Source organism: Medicago sativa, chromosome 1 (genome assembly GCF_051527215.1).
Source record: "Medicago sativa cultivar Bolivia chromosome 1, Bolivia_mono, whole genome shotgun sequence".
Lineage (NCBI taxonomy): Eukaryota > Viridiplantae > Streptophyta > Magnoliopsida > Fabales > Fabaceae > Medicago > Medicago sativa.
Window position 1 is genome coordinate 55,600,670 of NC_140749.1, and position 21,787 is coordinate 55,622,456.

The 21,787-nt window shown below is 35.9% G+C and overlaps 2 protein-coding genes across 2 annotated transcripts; both read right to left on the minus strand.

Annotated features, from left to right (window-relative positions):
- Window positions 1-7,932: 7,932 nt before the first annotated feature.
- LOC146955557 (syntaxin-121-like) lies at window positions 7,933-10,340 on the minus strand. The gene is made up of 2 exons (XM_085722012.1): window positions 9,625-10,340; window positions 7,933-8,787 (listed from the first exon to the last, which is right to left on the minus strand). Exons 1-2 carry the CDS (start codon window positions 10,187-10,189, stop codon window positions 8,432-8,434), a joined length of 921 nt encoding a protein of 306 aa, XP_085578138.1. The 5' UTR covers window positions 10,190-10,340; the 3' UTR covers window positions 7,933-8,431.
- Window positions 10,341-12,252: 1,912 nt separating this feature from the next.
- On the minus strand, window positions 12,253-14,810 carry LOC146955558 (syntaxin-121-like). The gene is made up of 2 exons (XM_085722018.1): window positions 14,182-14,810; window positions 12,253-13,002 (listed from the first exon to the last, which is right to left on the minus strand). The coding sequence occupies exons 1-2, from the start codon at window positions 14,762-14,764 to the stop codon at window positions 12,560-12,562; spliced, it is 1,026 nt and encodes a 341-aa protein (XP_085578144.1). The 5' UTR covers window positions 14,765-14,810; the 3' UTR covers window positions 12,253-12,559.
- Between the last annotated feature and the right edge of the window lie 6,977 nt (window positions 14,811-21,787).

The window sequence follows — 21,787 nt, forward strand, 5'->3', positions numbered from 1 at the left end:
TGGTTCTTGGAAAGTATCACCTTTTCAAGCAACTGCCGAGCAAACTTCATTCATTCTGGATAATACGCCATCCCTGCTTATTGGTTTTGAATCCCATCCCACCTTTGTTTTTCTCTTTACATAGGGAATTCCATGACACCCAATGAATTTTCGGATCACCTTGTTTTCTCCCCCATCAAAATCCACTAATCATATTTTCAATGTGTTCACACTGGCTATCCGAGATCTTGAAACAACTCATGACATATATCGGAATCGCTTGGACTACTGCTTTAATGAGAACCTCTAGCTGCAAAGGACATATGATTCCCTTTCCAACCTTTCAACTTCTTCCAAACTCTATCTTGGACAAAGTTGAATATATGTTGTTTAGATAGATCTCCCTACGTAGGATGAATATTTTATAAATAAAACTAACATGCGAATTGTAAATTGCAAAGAAAACTCCTCAAAAATATGAAATCCCTCTCAAATTACCTTGTCGCAAAGTTTTGAGCCGTTATCAATGAAATATTTTATAATTTTCTGTCACTAATTTTTAACAATGACTTTTTTTAGTAGTGGAGAAAATATACTTTATTTATATTTGGTGATTAAGTCTCTTGCCAAAATATTGTTGACGTGCTAACTTAGTTTTTTTTTTTTTTTTAAAAAAAAGAGACGTGCTAAGGTAGAAATAGAATGATGATGAGGATGATAGTAAGTAAGTATATTGAGGGATTGATACGACAATATTAACAAAATATTTTAACGCAATAGACTATTTTGACTAACAAAGTGCACAATCATGAATTATTTTATAATTTCAATACATTCGGAGACTATTAAAAGTATTCATTACATATTCAGTGACCAAAAATCTTCTACATTTCTCAAAAAAAAACTGAAAGTTTTGTTACTATAGTTTTGTGTGTACATTATCACATATTTCTAAAACATGTGACATTTATGTGATTTATAAACACAAAACTATAGTAATAGAGCATTTCATTTCTTTTGAGAAATGGAAAAGATCCTAACTCCAAATTATATCTTATAAATACATAGAACCTATATAAGACAGATTATTAATAATATCTACATAAAAATAATAGAAAAATATATCGTATTCCACTAAAACAACTTGTGTGATTGGTCAATTATTTATTTATAGTCTTTGTGAGCTTTCCTTGGTTGTATATAGTGTTACTCCTATTAGAGAAATCCTATGTAAAGCGAAAAAAGAACCAAGTGAATCTCTCATGATCAAGTCTGGCATGTTTTTATTGGATAAACACTTATTGACTTCCCATATATGTTTTTTTTTTTTTTTTTGAAGCAGCATAATATTATTAAGAGACCATGCACAAGAAATGCAAATGGCCGCATGAGCAACAAAGAGGGGATGGATGAGTGTAAAACCCACCACACAAGCGTAGTAGTCAAAACACACACCACCTACAATCAAAAAGCCACTACAGGAAGCTACCGAAAGAAACACGCCACAAGGCAACACCTAAAAAACCAAAAACCAACACAGGCATGCGCCTAACTGCTGCAAAAGACAGCAAAACACACAGACCAGCATGCCAAAAAACACCACGACAGCAGCAGCTCCCTGCCAAAAGACCTCTCACTTTCTCTTCAAACATTCTCTCGGATTCCAGCACCACTCGTAAAAGAGGCAAGACACAATCCTCAATCTTGATAAAGCCCAACACCAAGACAATGCTTTTACCTCATCCACCACTTCGTCGAAACTCTTCGATTTATTGGAAAAAATCCTCGCATTCCTTTCTTTCCAAATTGCCCAAATTGTAGCATGCCAAATCAACCAAAAGGCTTTCCTCAACCGCCTCGAATTAATCTCATCAGTCCAACAAGCAAAATGTATGAACAAATTTTGCGGAGTAATAAAATTCACCCCCAGCCAATCAAACACCTTACGCCAAATCAACGAAGCCACATCACAATGCAAGAAAAGATGAGATGTAGTTTCAATCCCTTGACCACACATGACACAACTACTAGGATCCCCTTGAGCTAAAACATGACGGAAAGCAAGATTCGATCGTGTTGGGATTCTATCCAAGAGAGCCATCCAAGAGAACGCCACAACCTTGGATGGAGCCGGGCTCTTCCAAAGATTCACCAACACCCTTTCCTCTAAAGCGTTCAAGCCCTCCTCCAATAACAAAATTTCCTCTAGCACTATATACGAAGATAGAACCGAGAAAATACCACCCTCACCCTGCAACCACCACCATTTATCCTCCTCCTCCCCCAACAACGTCCCTTCTATGAGAGTCAATAGATTTTCAATTAAATTACGCTCCCAAAGAAACGGTTGTCTCCTCCAACTAAGGTTCCAAGACACCTCTCCCTCCGTTAAAGTCCACAAGTCTCCTATATTGGCCTCCCTTTGCGTCGAAATAGAATAGAGCCGGGGGAAAGAGAGAGCTAACTCATTATCCCTAACCCACCTATCCTCCCAAAACCTCGTCCTCCTCCCATTTGACACTTTCCGCACCACTCTATTAGTAAACCAATTGGCACCAAGTCCTTCTTCCAAAGTCATCAACTCCTTCCACCAACCGGAAGCGAAACGCGGCCATCTAATCCCGTCCATCGGAGGAAAACCGGAGATGTTCTCCCCATATTTTTCTCTCAACACTACTTTCCAAAGAGGTAGGTCCTCTTGAAGAAGTCTCCATTTCCACTTAGCCAAAAGACTCATATTTACCAATTTTACATCTCTAACCCCCAAACCACCCTTCCTCTTAGGAAGACAAATTCTTCTCCATTTTACCCAACAAATTTTTCGCCCCCCACCAACACCACCCCAAAGGAATGCTCTTTGGATCCGGATCACCATCTTCAACACCTTTTCCGGAATTTTCAAAAAGGACAAGAAAAATATCGGAATAGCGTTCAACACGGAGTTTAGGAGAGTGATTCTACCTCCAAGGCTCACGTACTTACTCCCCCAAGAATTAAGCCTATTCCTCAATTTTTCCAACATAGGCTCCCAAGTGGCTACCTTTTTAGGATTAGCTCCCACCGGCAACCCCAAATAATTGAACGGAACACTCCCTTCTCTACAATGCAAAAATCTACAAGCCGCCTCCATAAAATCTCTAGGAACATTAACACCTATCAAAGAACTCATGTAAAAATTCACTTTCAACCCGTAACACTTCCCATATATGTATATTGGCACACCAACATGTATTCCGCTAAAACAACTTTTGTGATTGGTCAGTTATTTTTTTTGCTATGTCTTCTTGAGTTTTCCTTCGTTCTATATAGCATTACTCTCCTATTATGAATATGTTATGTAAAGCGAAAAAAGAACTAGCAAGTCTGACATGTTTTTATTGGATAAACACTTATTGACTTTCCATCTATATCGGCACACCAACATGTATTCAGCTAAAACAACTTGTGTGATTGCCAGTTATTTTTTTGATACGTCTTCGTGAATTTTCCTTCGTTGTATATAGCATTACTCTTCCTGTTATACGACGGTACATTAAATTATTTTATTTTTTTACTCAAACGACGGTACATTAATGTTCAAGCCATACCATGACACTGTCAGGGTGCAAAGAATGCATGTGATATGTTTATACCATGGCAATCCACTGTGTGTTTGTGTCATCCGTTAAGGTAGAAATAGAATGATGATGATGAGATATGAACATATACTTTTTATGATAATGTTGGAATTTCACAATAATGTTATTGAGAATGAAATTGATATTAATTAAGCATCCAATCTTAGCGTTATACTTTTATTACAACCGTCGACAGTGCTGATAAACATGTGTTATCCCTTTACTCATTCAGAAGATGGATTATTTACATTCTTTCCTCATAACAATATTTTTATTGGTTACATCCTTTGAGTTGTGACAATCACGCCATTTTTTAGTTCTTGACTATCTTAATTGTGTGAAATATTATTTTCATTTTGCCCTTCTTAGCCTATTCTTTTTTTTTTTTTTTTTGACAAGATCTTAGCCTATTCATGTTATTGAGGTTTGGTTTTTGTCTTCAATCTTAAATGCATGAATCACGTCATTTATATGAAATCCATCGACTTAAAGGGTGTGGTTCTTGAGCACAAGATGGAGTCCATAAGTTAAAAGTGGGAATGAAGTGAACAAGAAAACTAGTAGCCAACAATTACAGTCCAATGCCTCTGAGGTCTTAAATTTCTGAGGTGATAGCTTTGTCTTTTTCATCTACCATCTCTCACACATTGTCTAGTAGGGCTTCTCAAGGTTAGATAGTGATACATCTAAAATAAATTTAAAATAAGGTAAAAAAATAATGATGAGTTTTTAAAACACAAATCCAAATTTGTTAACACAAGTCTACATTTCAAACTTGATTCCATTTCCCCTTCAAAAAGAAAATTGATTCTGTTTTTGAAACATATTGTAATCTAAATTCTAATTATAAAACCAATATTTATTTTTGAAAAGGAAAATGCTGAATGATAAAAAAAAATTACAAACCATGCTAATATATATCTCTCACATGGACAGCTTTAGTTTTTTTTTTTTTTTTTTTAAAAAGATAAGAGGTTTATTTAATATTTGTCAAAAGAAAAAGGTTTAATTAATATAAAGAGTTTAATGGCCAGTAAGGACAGGTTTGATCTATTGAGTTAGCATGTTTAGTCCGTTTTTTTAGTGAGGTGGATTGAGATTTTGAATTTGTCACTACTAGTTGGTCGCCCCATCTAATCCATTAAAATAGCATGCGGAGACGGGATGGATTGGTCTGTCTGATTAAAATAAAATAAAGTTATTTATTTATAAGTCACAATTTATTTTACAATTTCCTCCTCCATAGAATAGAGATAAAATCATTTAATATTACTTTGATTTAATGATTTTAGCCTTGTGTTTTTAATAGTTTGTCGGTTAGTGAACTTTTTATTTTAGTTGTGTTATCTTATCGTATATGTTTAGATGATGAGACGTGGGTGTTTGAACAATAAATTTCATTTTTTTTTTTTTAAGTCAATCAAATGGGAACATTCCATTCCATACCAACAACAAAATATGAGTCATAGTTTCAAACATACAAAGCTCGTGTCAAACACACTTAAAAGTGTTAAACCAAATTAAGAGTTTCACTTTTTGTATCAGGACATCCGGTGCCAACTAAAATGTCATGTAAAATATGGTTGTATATCCATCTTAAAACCACTCAACACCAACAAATGCAACTCACAGTGCATGAAAACCACTTTCTAGGTCTACCATCAGGTCCCCCAAAGCTATGTCTCTTGGCCATCCGTCATTACGGTCACCACTGAACCTCCTTTCTCCCACAACTCTTGGTGGGCCTCTGGAATGATCATTCTCGGCGGTTTTCTTCCTTAGAATTATGAGGATCAATATACCAGCAACTATGGAAGCCACAACAACATACCCAATCTTAAAAGCTGCCCCATTCAGGAGTAGGTGGGGTCCTATCTTGACAGTGTAGCAATATGCTTTTTCAAAGCAAGCAATCAAGCCATATAGTAACCCAGATGAGAGTGTTGTTAAGAGGAAACACTTGTATCCTAGCATATGCTAGATACAAAAAAGGCTTGTGGAAAAAGTTACGAGCAAACATATAAACCAGAGGACGGCAGGTAGAAACAAGTAGATTGCTTTCACAAAATGTACAACAATTCTATCAAGGTGGTTTCCCCATGGATCACCCAATGCAGATATTATGGTGAAGATCACCAACAATAAATTTCATTTTTTTGTGAATAAATTCCATTCTTTTAATACACATGTTGGTTACATATCTTATTTTCTTTAAATTTCCCTGATATTTATTAATTTTACATTGTTTATTGAAGTTTTCAATTAACAATTTTTAACAAAATATTGACGGGTCAATCCACCACCTTGACATAAAACGAAGCGGATGAAATTTTAAAACCTACATCTTTAGGTGACTCGCTCCGCTTCATTTTAGACGGGTTAATGACGGGGCAGGTTGGTCGATTTTTATTGGTTACATCCTTGTAAGTTGTGACAATCACGCCATTTTTTCTTCTTGACAATCTTGATTGAGTGAAATATTATTTTCATTTTGCCCTTAGCCTATTCATGTTGAGGTTTGGTTTTTGTCTTCAACCTTATATGCATGAATCATGCCATATACATGAAATGCATCGACTTAAAGGGTGTCGTTCTTGAGCAAAAGATGGAGTCCATAAGTCAAAAGTGGGAATGAAGTGAACAAGAAAACTAGTAGCCAACAATTACACTCCAATGCCTCTTCTTAACTCTTAAATTTCTGAGGTGATAGCTTTGTTTTTTTCATCTACGGTCTCTCACATATTGCCTAGTAGGGTTTCTCAAGGTTAAAATAGTGATACATCCAAAACAAATTTAAAATAAGGTAAAAAATAACGATGATTTTTTAAAACAAATCCAAATTTGTTAACACAACTTGACAAAACATTGACGGGTCAATCCACCAACTTGACATAAAAACGAAGCGGGTGAAATTTTAAACCCTACATCTTTAGTTGGCTAGTTCCGTTCCATTTTAGACGGGTTAATGACGGGGTATTAGCCTGTATTTCAAATGTTTGTTTTCGATAACAGAAGTTGTTTGTCGAAAGCGAATTTCTTTCAAGCGTAGGTTGGATACAATTACATTCGACAAGATATGTTGTATGTGAGCATTTTCAAGTATGTGAATTCAAATTAAGAGAATCCAAATCCTCTCTGAAGAGACAAGATCAAGGGTCCAAGACACGTGAAAGTTAAGTCAAATGTGTCGAAGGTTTATAGTTTACGACCGTTAGTTTTTTAGTTATTTTACTCATGTTTAAATAGGAGCAATCATAGAAAATAAGGGTTACAAATCATTATCAGAATTATCACGCTCGGATTATTCAAGTATAGAGAGGAAAAGAGTAACAGAATGTATGTGCATGATTTGATGAATCATCTTTAATAATGCAATGCAAATTTATTTCTTTTAAACTTTCACCTTTTATCTTCAAAGCTTTAAGTCTCTATTCAAAATTCTAAAATCCCGTTTGATTCTGCCAAATCAAATGCTAACATTCATTTTCGTGTTTAAACTCAATAACATGATGAACATTCATGCATTCTCATATATTTTCTAGAAAAAAAAACATTGCACAACATGGCCTAGGATTCTAGTTTGATCATTCAAGTAATTAATTTAAAACTAGTCCTTGTTTACCAAAATCACTGGTAAACAAATTGGCACACCTAGTGGGACCCTGTTTGTGCAATTTTTTGGAAGAAAACTCCATCGTTTCAAAGTTTTCTTAAGAGTGTCGATAACAGTTCTTGGATAAAACTTGTTTCTGGGAAAGTTTTTTCAAGCGTGTTGATAATTTTTTCTAAAATGGTTTTCATTTGTGTATGTGTTTAAGAAGTGGCAATGCCCTTCCAGAAATGGCTTGTCCTAATTCAACTAATAATTCATCTGCATCTAATACACAAATTAGCATTCAAACCACGCAAGAACATTCAACTCAGGCGCCAATTTCGACGGTTAGTGGCGCCAATGTGTCAACTGCTATGGGAATAACTACTCTCATGCTAGTTTCGACGGTTATGGGGTAACGACCCCTGCATCCATTTTTTGTTTTTTGTTATCATGATTGGTATTGTCACCCACTTCTTTGTATGGGAGTTTCTATGTAATTGTTTATAGAGATAGTTCTCATGTGCATCTTAGCTAGGTGCAATCTCTGACATTGTAATTTGTTAAGTGATTCACTTTCAGCACATCTTGTGTGGGGTGAATCACTCTTGGTTAATATTATATTCCATCTTGATTTGTTAAAAAATATATATAAGCAGTGCACTATAATAATTTTAATTGATGCTACAACATTACATGCAATTTCTATGATATTTATCAAAGATAATGACAAAGAAACCCAAGTAAAATTAAACAATGCAACTATGTATTTATAATAAAATACAAAAATGCAACTGAATAAAAAAAAGAATATAAGGTGCAATTCTTTTGTACAATGGCATAAACCCGCAAAACAATTGAACTCCTGCCACACATATAAATTTAATAAACATAATAAAACAAAAAAGAATACCACCATGAACATTCATCTATATCCTTCTCCTCCAATTCACATGCCAAAATGGGATAAAATTCTTGACTAGTTTTTCCTCAAGGTAGTTGACCATTACCATCATATGGGGTTCTAGAAATCATCTAAAAAAAAATATCTCAATCTTCAAACATGTACCAAACCAACCAATATATGAAAATAGTAAATCAATGAATAAAATATTTATATAATACCATGCCATAGTTGTCAAGGCAGCATGAATTGACTTGACTAATAATATAATAACCTTTGAACTAGTCATAGCCACCAAGATTATAATATTAAAAATATCCCATTTGAAAAGTCTCAAAACTATTTTTTAAGGACAATAGGTAAAACTATGATCAAGATGATAATGAGGAGAATTATGATGGCAATACAAGTCCACTTTCTGCTATTCATTTGGTGCTTCCTAGCAACATGCAACTGTTGGACCCCACCTCTTACATACGAATTAGCACGTGCCACGTGGCTTTCAATATTATCCAATTGTTCACCTTGTGATTGAACCAAAACAGACATGTCCATAAACACTTGGTGAAGCTCCATGAGATTTCTTTCTATCTCTTTCACTGTGTCATGCCTCTCTTGAATTTCTTGGATTGTGTCCATGATGTTTGCTCTTCCTTGTTGCTGGATTGCTTTTTGTAAAAATGTTTCACTTTCACCTATGGTACATTAAAAAGATGTATACTATCAATAATTTTAATTAATTGTGAACAATAATTAGAAAGAGAAAAAAAATTCACTTCAAGCCACCTCCTATTAAAAACTTTCACTTCAAGCAAATGTAAAAACTAAAAAAAGAAACCATATACTCTGGATTTTATACATATAACATATATAAGTATATTGGTCTTGAATTAATAAAAAGAAACTTAAGTATGGTCTTTGCTTACAATAATATTACTTGATTCATTTATTTTTAGGTCCGTAAACGAAGTGGTAAACACCATCTGAAACTTACACATACAACTAAATGGTTTTAGATTCAAATTCGGTTGAAGGTGTCCAGCCTAACAATATCAACATTATCACTTGAGCTGAATCTTATGGTCTACTTGATCAAATTCTAATCAATGTGAAAATTTAGTAATCAAAATTTCAAACAGAGTAATTTGATCCGGAAAGAAAATTAACTAAGATTGTCAAAAACCCAAAGTTGTATGAAGGTACATGGAGAATTTTGGAGGAACAAACAAAATCAGAATAAAATTTTTATTTCAGAATCGAAAGGGTTATATGATAATATCTATATAAAAAAAATTCTAAGATATCAAAATATTAAATTTCATAAAGATTTATGGTTTTATTTCTTGACCTTAAAAATAGATTAATCTACATAACATTTAACTATTAAAAGATAAATTAACCCTCTCTTCTCTTTCCTTTTCAAAATCCTTCCACATGAATTATTAAAATGTATAATAACTTCATGATTAATTTAAACACAGACAAAAGCTGATCATAGTAATAAGTTATGTGAATTGATGATATATACATACCAGTGGAAATGAGGAGGTCAACGGTTTTGTCATCAGGATTCTCTCCGGTGACAGTATAGTATCTACGTTGTACAGTTTCTCTATATTCAGAGGATATTTGTTGTCTAAGGTTGTTAAAGCTATCCATGGAATCCTTAAGCTTCTTCCTCAAACCACTCACCACAGATGTTCTAGTCCGGTCCGAGGACGAACCCGGTCCAGTGCCAGGCAAACTCCTACTAGCCTCATTGGACCGGTCAAGTGCCTCGAGCCGGAGTTTAACAAGTTTAGCTTTCTTAAGAGCTAAAGCCACGTCAGCATCCATTTTGGAGTGAATATCCTTCACAGCTTTTGCGCTGTGAAGGGTCTTGCTCCTCTCATGGGAGACTCTAAGGCTTTCGTAGAGACGATCTAGCTCCTTCAACTCCTCTTTAACACCTTCGACTTCTTCGAAGAATTTGTCAAGATGAACACCGGTTTGTGCGGTGTTCGGCGATGACATTTCGATCACATGGTGGTGGTTGTCCGGTGAAACTTGATCCGAGTTACGGAACCGAGAGAAAGAGCCAGAGAATAAATCATTCATATTGTTTATGTGGTTTCAATTTCTGTTGTGGAAGAAAAAATAGAGGAGAAGGTTTTGTTACTTTTTCTCGAAGTTGGATATATATACTTAGAACCTGATTAGAGAATATGAATGAAGAAGTATTTATATTTATATGATATGTAATGTAATGAAGAGAATTATGAATTTGGGGTTTATATAATGGTTGTTTTTTGAATGATATTGAGTTTGAAGTTTTCTTTGAAAAATAATAATAAAAGGGTGAGGAAGTGGGCGAGACTAGTTCAAATTACAATAAGGTGCAACATGTGAATTATTATTATTATTATTATTATATAAAAGGAATAGTGAGAAAAAACATTAGTTTTATTTTTATGAAATATTAATGTATTGAGCAATCAACACACAAATGGCAAGTTTATAAGAATATCTAGCTTTTCTTGGCTTTTTCAAAAAAGAAAAAAAGAACATATAGTCTAGATTGGTAGTAGCAGTCAGGCAAGAGAGGGTAACTGGTCAAAGGGGGTTGGGAGAATTGGGCGTGTACAAATGGCTTCATAGGAAACTTCCTATGAATGAAGAGTGAAATTAAAGGGAAGCTGCTAGAAAGGTTGTTTGATTGTCAATGGAAAAGGTAATACGTGTATAAATAAAGAGGTTGGGAAGAAAATTGTTCTTTGGGTGAGAAAATGGTTTTTTGTTTTTTTTGTCTTGTAAATATCGGATTTTGGATCCTCTACGACTACAGTATGGTGTTTTTGGTGTAGAAATGTCAAATTTAGAGATGGTTTTACTCTTTAAATCTAACGGTTTCTACAACTTCAGTTGTGGAAGATTCAAATAGAATAACATCAACCTGAACAAAGATAATTTTAATCGGTTATGTCAAATGAACATATGGATGGCAATATGTATGCATTTATATTATTTATTCACTCAAAAATAATTTGTGAATGTCTCTGGCTCGTTTATATCCCAATTGATAAGTGATGAAAATATAAGTTGATGTTATTAGATCGTTTAAAATAATTGAAACTTTAATTGATCTTCGTTTTATATATTGACTATGATCTCCAATATATCGGACACAACATATTATTTCTTCTTCCTGTCTCAAGAACATCCAAGAAATAATGAGTTTTGATTGAGAAAGAATCACAAACAGGTCATTACTCATGCCCTTTTTTCTTCATATATTTATATTATTTGAGTTTCGATTAATATAATGAGCATTTTTGTATATGACTAATTATTAAGTTGATTCTAACAATAGACCTCTTAACCGCAGAACTAGAGTTATATAAGACCAATTCATCAATGGAAAAACTTTTCCTACCCTATCATGATCAAGTACATAGTTATAAAAATAAAATAAAAACGTTAGTTTTGTGTTTGTTCAGAAGCACTATGCCATCCTAAATTACATATTAAAAACATAAGTCAGCTTATTTAGAAACGAAGTGGGTAAAAAGTAGCTTCTAATGAAACATGTAGACTTATCTCCAGCATCAAAAGCCAAAAAATAAGAAACATTGCAGTCCCACCGACCCTAATGTATTTCATCACTATTTTTATCTATCTAATTAGCTAATAACACACATATCAATGTTTATGTAATAGTACAAGAAGACATTATGAAGAAGTTAAATCATTATTTTAATACAAATAAATAGTACATCAATATCAATCAACAAAATATTTTTTTTGAGGTAATCAATCAACAAAATATTAATAAATACATTTATTTTATTTTTGATGTGAATTATAACCTTAAACAATGCAAGGACATAGCTTAAATATATCATTGTGACCATGATAGATAAACATCAGAGCAGGATTAAACTGAGTCTGCAAATGCTGCAAATTCACAAGGTTTTCTTCACCACGATGAAGATGACCCTTCATATATGGCACCATATCATATTTACCCACATAATTACAGATACAGTTATGAATCTTGTGATATTACAAAATTAACAAATTCATTGGATGGGAATAGCTGCTGCATTTCTCTGCCTTGGTTTAATTGAGCCTCACAAATTGTAAAAGCAAAGAAGATAACTTATTAAGCGGATTGTACTATGTAAAACGAAAATATCAGTCACCAAACAAAGCAACTGATCAAAATTCAAACCAGCATGATACTTACAGAAAAAGAATATGATACTCAAAATAATGACTTCCAAAAGTCCTCCTCAAAACAAAAGACCCAACCAACCATTCCTTTCTAGATTACAGACCCCACATTCATCATCCAACCTTTTCATGGATTGAAATAATAAAACTGTAGGTCAATCCATGTTAGTCACACCCTTCCAAGATCCTAAAAACATGATTTAATTTAACCAATATTCATAGAAGTTTATAGACAGACACTCTTAATCCCTACGATTAAGTACCACCCGAAGGAGGAGGAGGTGACGGGGGAGTCTGTGCTGGAGCAGGCTGATTACCCCCACCGCCTCCACTATCATTATGTTGCCATGGTTTCACCGTGGCAAGAACCACGATCAAGACAATGATCAATAGAAGTATAATACAATAACAGGTCCATTTCCTTGTGTTTCTCTGGTGCTTCCTTGCAGTTTGTAACTGTTCGGTACCAGTGTGCACAAACGAGCTCGCCCTCGCCACATGGCTCTCGATATCATCCAATTGCTCACCTTGAAACTGTACCATAACTGTCATGTCGAGGAACACTTGGTGCAATGCCAGTAGACTCTTCTCCAAGTCTTTGACAGCGTCATGCCTCTCTTGAATTTCATTGATGGTGTCCAGAATTCTTCCCCTGCCTTGTTCTTGAATTGCTTTCTGAAGAAAGGTCTCACTTTCACCTGCATCAAAGTGAAACTCACATCAAATTAGATCAAGAAAAAATTTGAACCTGAACTTAATTAAAAGACAAACACTAGCAATGTATACTTCACCAACCCAACAAACAAGTTATCTTTAAAAGTGATTCACTTCACATACTAAAAAAATTTAAGAACTTTTTGTGTTAAATCTACATGTATCATGCCACCGGAGGCTTATCAAGGGTAGGACAATAAAAGATTCTCCACCATCAATGAGGATTTCCTGCATTCACGGAGTCAGTAGTTCGACACTTTTTTAGTGTTAAAACTTAAATCACATGTATCATGCCGTGAGAGGCTGTTCGAGGCTAATGGAGGGTAGGACGAAAACAAATTCTCTAGAAGCCAGGATCCCCTGCATTCACACAATCGGTAGATCGATGTCATTTGATAGATAGTTCAGTTCAGACTTTGGGTGAGCTTTCAAATATTTTCTGATTGACTTAACTGATTTTGAAATTTGAGTCGGGGTTTAGATTAGACAGTGTTTGCTTTAGACTGAGTGAATCCAAGGAATCTAACTACATGGAAACCAAATCCAGGTAGCACATCTCTTCAAGAGATTCAATTATTACAATCAAGCATTGACACAAACTCGAACACTAGACGCAACATTAATCTTAACACGTCGACAACAACAACCCAGTCTTATCCCACTAAGTGAGGTCAGTTACATGAATTGAATACGCCCATAAATACTGACATGTTGACACTGGTAATAATTTAAGAAAATAACAAAACTGAATGTCAACCGGTATCCGACACTGACACGAATCAGACAACAAACACGCCTTCGAAGATTAGAAGTGTTGATACTAAGAACATCATTTTACTAGTAACCTCACACTAAGGAAAATCATGTACACATTCTCCTCACTTGTAGTTTTATATCAATAAACCAATTCTCCACCAGTTCAGTTTATTTTTCATTCAAATAATTGATGAAGAATTAAACTCATGATTATCTCCTAGTACATAATCCATAATCTAAAACACCAATTAACCTACTAATAAATTTTTATCAAATTTTCTAAACTAATTATTTTGTATTTCAATTCGATCCTAGATTTTAAAACATTCATACAACAACAAACATTATATCAAAATTAATTTCAACATCAAATTATCGTAAACATTTGTTTTAAATTCAAAAATTACCAGTAGAGATCAATAGATCAAGAGTCTTATCATCAGGATTCTCGCCAGTAACGGTAAAATAACGTCGTTGAACAGTCTCTCTATACTCCGTCGTAATAACTTCACGCAAACGGTTAAAACTCTCCATAGAATCCTTCAACTTCTTCTTCAATCCATTCACCACCGAACTCCTCGTCCGGTCCGACGACGAACCCGGTCCACACCCTTCCAAATTCCGGTTCGCCGCATTAGATCTTTCCAACGCCTCCAGCTTCAGCTTCACCATCTTCGCCTTTTTCAACGCCACAGAAACTTCTTCGTCCATACGTGAACGAAGCTCCTTCACTCCTTTAGCATCGTGAACCGTTTTGGTTTGTTCGTTAGTCTTAGAAAGTCGTTGGTGGATTGATTCCAGCTCTTTTAAATCGTCTTTTACTCCTTCGACGTCGTCGAAGAATTTGTCGAGGTTTATTCTACCTCCTGCTCCTGCTCCGGTTCTGGCTCCGGCACCGGCACCGTCTGTCATCTCGATGACGTGGTGCCGGTCCGGTGAAACTTCTTCGCTACGGAAGCGAGAAAATGAACCGCTGAATAAGTTGTTCATTTTTTTGTGTGAGATTCGATTCAGAAATGATCGAAAAATGTGTAATAAAAAAATTGGTTATGACTTGTGAGAAAGAGAGAAGAAAGACTGAAATAGTTTTGAAGTCAATGGATATTTAAAATGATGGAGTAGGATAAGGAGAATGGGGTGGAATGTAGAGGAGAATACCGCGTGCGTGCGTGTGGCGTGTTTGGTTTAAAAGAAGAAACTTCGTATTGGAGTGGAGAGACAAGTTCAAACTGTGAAGGACAGAAGCGCGTTGATTCATGATTGGTCTGATTAATGATTTTACTGATTTGTAGTTTTGATTGTGCTGTCCGTGTGCTTACAAATTATGACTTTTTAGCTTAAGAATAAAGGAAACTTTCCAAACGCGGGGAAAAATTCACTTTTAAGGTAAGATTATTTTTTTGAAGGATTTTAAGGTAAGATTATTATTATTTCATCCATATCCAATCCAAATATGTCACTTTTTCGTAATGATAGTAATCTCTGTCTTAAAGTCTAATTAATCATCTTTACTAGTATTTCTTCATCTAGAGAGCTAATCTAATTGTTCACCAAAGAAAAGAAAAAAGAGCTAATCTAATTTTTCATCTAGAGAGCTAATCTGATTTCTCGTTTAAGAGGTATGAATGCGTTTAGACTCGGAGCAATATAATTTTTTTGGGTAATATTCAATTTGGTCCCTGAATGTGTAGCAAGTAGTCACAATAGTCCTTCAATGTATCAAAATTCCAAAATAGTCTCTGATTGTCCACTTTGTTAGTCAAAATAGTCCCTAAAGCTTAAATAACCCCTCAATACTCACAATAACTCTTTTGATATAAGGACTAAAATGACAATAAGTAAGTACGTATAAGAACTAATATGACAATATTAACGAAATATTTTAATATCAAGGACTATTTTGACTAACAAAGTGCACAATCAGGGACTATTTTGCTATTTCGATACATTGAAGGACTATTATGACTGCTCGTCACTCGTTCAAGGACCAAAGTGACTATTTTCCCTTTTTTTTTTACGGACCTCGGGCCAATGTAATGCTGCCAAAAAATAATACTAACAACATACTTTTTTGACATGTAATCTCATTTAGTTGTTTTCGATAGAAATTTCTTTTATTTGTTAAAATATAGGTTTGGTAAATTTACATAGGACTCGTATAATTTAGTGAAACACACATAAATTTTAACAGGTAAAAGATAAAGTGTTGAAAAATATGATTTTGGGTTGGTACAAAAACTAAAAGCAAAAGATGTGTAAATTTTGTTGGACAAAACTTATATAAAATATTTTACTCCCACCATTGGGAGTAGGGCTGGACAATCGGACGGTTCGGTCGGATTTCGGGTGAAAAACCCCAATCCGAAGGCAAACCGCGGGTGGGAATATATCACCCATCTCCGTCCGTTTAAGCTTACGGGTAACTTCGGTATCGGTTTCGTCGGATGACGGTTTACTCAGACGGTTTATTCGGATTCTTCAAAGCCTAAAAAACAGAGATGATTTTTTTTTTGGGTATTTGATTTCACGACATAGATGGGTTTTGACTGAAATGAAAAAATAGACATGGATAGAGGATGAAAGAACACTTCAAATGATTGATGAATTTGTTGAACAAGATAATAGAGAAATATTGAGATGAGAAGGGGGAAGAACACATGATGAATTTGATGAATAATAAAGTACAGAGACGAGAAAAGCGATGCTTGTGTGTGTTGATGTTTGAATAACTATGGAAGGTTATGTGGATCTATAAGCCTTGAGTAAATTTGATGCAATTGAAAAATTGAATTTATTTTTCTGGTTTTGTTGGAATATGAATTTCTCCTTTTTTCCATTGTTTAATATAAAGAGAAGTATTTGTTTGGGTGTAGAAGAAGAAGAATGCAGAAGAATCACGGGAGAGAGAAAGGAGAGATGGGGAAGTGTGGAAAGTTGAAATAGTTACAGTGGAGTAATGAGAAAAGAAAGAGAAAAGAAAGAGTGTTAGCTGTCAGCATTGTGTGTCTCAAGGAGCAATGATGTGTCAATTTTTTATAGGATGGGAGTAGACATATAGAGTAGAATATTTGCAGTGTATACGGTTATAATTGGGTTACCGTGGTTGGGTTTCTACGATCCAAAATCGTCCGTACTAACCCACACAAAACCAGATCTGCAAGCCCGCTCAACCCGTTTAATCCGTTCAACCCGACCCGCACGCCAACGGGCCATTCGGACCGGGCGGTTTGGGCCGGTCGACTGTTTTTTGTCCAGCCCTAATTGGGAGTAAAATTGAGGCTAACCATGACCATTCTTTGCCAAAGAGTCTGCTACTGCATTACCTTCTCTCATAATGTGAGAACAGCAACAATTGATGTCTTTCACTATCTTTAAACAATTAGCCCAACTATTGCTTAAACTCTAAGGAACCACATAAGCTTGTCTAAAGGTGTTATCCACCGTTTGAGAGTTTGTTTCAATCCAGATATTACGCCAGTTCAGCTCCTTTGCTTTTTCAACAACAAACATCAAATCACAAAGTTCTATAGTAAATGCAATTGTGATGCATATATTCTGCACGAATCCACCCTTAAAATTGGCATAGCCATCTCTAAAGATGACTTCAATAGAAGCAGATGAAGGATCGCCAAAGGTCGAGCCATCAATGTTGGCCTTAATCCAACTAGGCGCAGGTGGAATCCACCTAACTTCAATTTTCTCCAACAACCTGACATGTTTGTAAGGGACACCAAGGAACCTAGTAACATAGAAGTGCCATTTCCTTTCGCTCGAGGACTGCTAAGCTTAATCTCAACAAGAATCTGACTTACGAGGCTTTGAATAGATGAGTGCTTGTTTTGAAATCTCCTAGGATTCCTCTCAATCTAAACCTTCCAAACTATATAAACCACAATAGACAATATCAAACAGTGAGCATATCTTCCCCAGTGATTGTTACAACTATCAACCAAGGCACTTCAACTACTTCTATCAATGTTACACTTTATTCATGCGCTTAGCCAATCCCAAATTTTCTCTATGAAAGGACAATTGAGAAAAATGTGCTCAGATGTTTCAGCAATATTCTGACAAAAACAGCAAACAGAGACAATTATACAACCTCTCTTTCTTAAGTTTTCATCTATAGGGAGCTTTCCAAGAGTGAACCTCCATAGAATAAAGGATCTAGATAGAGGAATATAGTTGTTCCAAATATCTTTACACCAACTAACAGAGGGCCAAAAACCTCTCAGAAAGTTGTAAGCCTCTTTCCTGGTGAGCAATCCATTCAAAGAATGAGACCAGTTCAATTTATCTGGCACAAGTTCCAAAGCAATTGTTACACTGTTGATTTCATGTGCCAACATAGGGGCTCTAAGTAGAATGTTCAACCCAAGTAGCATTGTGAATATAAGCATATACCTTCATGGATAGCGCAACATGGAAGATTTCAGGCAAGTTCGGCAAATCCACTATGGGTCTAGACAAGCACCCGTAAGTCCAAAAATTCACACTTTTCCCATCCCCTACGTTCCAAACAGAGTTCTCTACAACTTTGAGTATATGAGGTTTTAACCCTAACCAGATAGAATAAGAGATATGATGAACTACGGGGTGACCATTTTTCAAAAAATCTAGTTCTGTATAGAATGGCCCACTGATCCTCAGATGTGAAAAGCTTCAAGGTTCAAACATAAGTGAAACGTAGATGAACCATTAACATTTTTATGCCCAGACCTCCCTCATTCATAGGCTTGCAAATTTGCTGACATGAGATCGTCACAAATTCTTGTTGTGAAAGTGACTCAAAATTGGATTACCCTAAAAGGCCAAGGATGATTGGATGCAAGGGGATCTTCAAGGAAGCGTGAGATGTTCCGCAGCTGAAGAGGTTATGGTGGATACTTGTGGAACTACCTAAACATTCCTAGTGTATTTGGGTGCAAGGACCTTCGAGAAGGCAGAAGACATTTCAATGGCTGAAGAGATTAAGGTGTAGACATGTGGAACTACCTAAAATTCCTTGTGTAGTTGGATGCAGGAATCTTCAAAAGGGTGGAAGGCATTCGGATGGTTGAAGAGGTTGGGTGTAAACTTGTGGAGCTACATGGTGTAGTGGGAAGCAAGGGAAAGAACAGCAAGGTGTTGATGTTAAATTGGCATCATCACTAATTTAGAGTCAAGGTGGAGATTGTTGGGAAAGTGACTCAAAATTGGATTTTTGGAAGTGCAAAATCGGTGCCCGAACTGGACTTATCGGTGGCCGATTTTTTACTGGCTTTTTCAGCCTTTCAATGCGGCTTTTTTCGACGGCAAAAGGGTGCAAATCGGCGCCCGAATTCGCGTAGTGAAAAAAAAGGAAAAGTATTTTTAGGCTGGATTTGTTCCAATTTTATGAGTGATATCTCTTTTGTAAAGTTACTCATCATTATAGTGGAACGGAGGGCTGCTCTCTCCCCCATATTAGGTCAGTTTTGGACCGAACTGGGTAAACAAATTTTGTGTGTTCTCTCTTTCTTTTCTCTCGCCGTTTTCCTACTTTTTCTTGTGTTTATTACTTCCATACACTTTTGTTTTGGTTGCTTGATTATTACTTGCTCCACACATCAAGTATTTTATTGGTGTGATTTTCGACGAATTCACAACAATTGGCACCCACCATGGGGTCTAAGATGGAAGGTAACAGTTTTGGGTTATGGAAGGTAAAGATGGAAGCGGTTCTAATACAACAAAAGTGTGAGAAAGCTTTGAAGGGTGAAGGTGCGTTACCGGTCACCATGTCACGAGCGAAGAAGACCGAGATGGTGGACAAGGCCAGGAGTGTCATTGTCTTGTGCCTCGGGGATAAAGTTTTGAGGGAAGTAGCGAAGGAACCAATCACGGCATTGATGTGGTCAAAGTTATAGTCTTTGTATATGACAAAGTCTTTGACTCATCGGCAATTCCTAAAACAACAACTTTGCTCATTCAAGATGGTGGAGTCAAAGGCCATCATGGAGCAACTTACGGAGTTCAACAAAATCCTTGATGACTTGGAGAATATTGAGGTGCATCTTGAGGATGAAGATAAAGCTATACTTTTGTTGTGTTCTCTACCGAGATCTTTTGAATCTTTCAAAGATACCATGCTCTATGGCAAAGAAGGCACTGTTACCTTGGAAGAAGTTCAAGCGGCTTTGAGAACCAAGGAGTTGACCAAGTCCAACAACTTGAGAGCTGATGAAAACGGTGAAGGCCAAGAGGGAATGGTGGAGGTAGAGGTAACCGAAGAAAGAGTGGTAACAAGTCAAAGTTTAAGTGCTTTAAATGTAACAAGATAAGTCACTTCATGAAGGATTGTCCGGAGATTAATGGTAACTCATCACAAATTGTCTCTAAGGGTTATGAGGATGCAAGTGCTTTGGTGGTGTGTTGTTTGGAGGATGAAAAAGGTGTTGTTTCTCACCTTATGAGTCATACCTTGTAGAGCGGTGGTCGTCTGGAGAGACGTTAAACACTCAACATCAGCCTGGACAGGCGGTGGTAAGAATACTCATGGTCAGCCTGGAGAGGTGGTGGTAAGAATGCTTGTGATCTACCTGTGAGGTGGAGTTTTAAGGTGGAAGACATAGTGGGATTTATGCATTTGCTTGTTGAGGTAGAGTACGCTCAACTTGAGTTGGAGTTGAACACACTGGGAATGGTACGACTATGGATGACCTTGGGTATGCCTATTTTTAGGCTGGATTTGTTCCAATTTTATGAGTGATATTGTTACTATAAATATAGACCTTGTATCTGAGTAAACCTTGAGATATAGGGGGCTGAAAACAAGGGTTTAGAAGTCAACAAGAAAACTAGGGTTTGTATAGAGTTTGCTCTTGGCAACAAACACTAGAGTTGGGGTTGATTCACCTTGGGAAACACTATTAGGATTGAGTCTCTTGGTCACGGGAAGAGATTGGGACTTTGGGTAGAATGAGGCGGGAGACTTATTCTTGTAACTCATTGATATCTCATTTGTAAAGTTACTCATCATTATAGTGGAACGGAGGGTTGCTCTCTCCCCCAAATTAGGTCAGTTTTGGACCGAACTGGGTAAAAAAAATTCGTGTGTTCTCTCTTTCTTTTCTCTCGATGTTTTCCTACTTTTTTTTTGTTTTTATAACTTCCATACACTTTGTTTTGGTTGCTTGATTATTACTTCCTCCACACATCAAGTATTTAATTGGTGTGATTTTCAACGAATTCACAACACTTCTTGTGATTAACATCCCCACTCCAAATAAAGTTTTTGATCATTTTATAAGTTGCTTAAGTAAGCCCACATGCCAAGCATATAAGTGGAATAAATAAACCAACATGTTACTTATAATAAAATTAACCAATTGTACCCTCCCCATAATAGAGAGGAGACTTCCTTTCCAAGTTTCCAATTTAGCATGGACCACTATAGGTTTCCAAAATTGAGGCTTAGTGAAATTCCGGTACGCTAGCTTTATAAAAAAATCAAATACCTCATTCCTTAAAGCTGTCTATGAGTCCATAATTTATCTTCCCTAGAGCTCACCCAATAGCAGAACTGGGTGCCTACTCTGATACCAATTGAAATTCTGGTACGCTAGCTTTCAAGTGTTTTATACGATGCTTCAACATCAGACACAAACAAAATGTTGAGATTAATGTTTAAAAATCGAGCTAGCAGAAAACAAACAGATCAAGGTAAAAGTAAATGAAAGAAACATAAATGGCACAGGAGGTTTGTTAACCCAGTTCGGTGACAAACACACCTACTATGGGGGCTACCAAGCCAGGAAGGAAATCCACTAGTGTAGTCCTTATTCTAAGTTCTCAGCAAACTCCAAGTTTACAACTTAAGACCTAGGACCTACCCGTATTGACTTCAACCTAGAAACTCTTAGATCTGAGATCTCATCTCACTTCCCCTAATCAATCACAGCCCCTGTGATTTAAACAAATACAATCAAAATGGAGACACACTCCAAGAAATAAAATCCACTCTTACTTAAAAGCTTACGAGTGATTCACAAA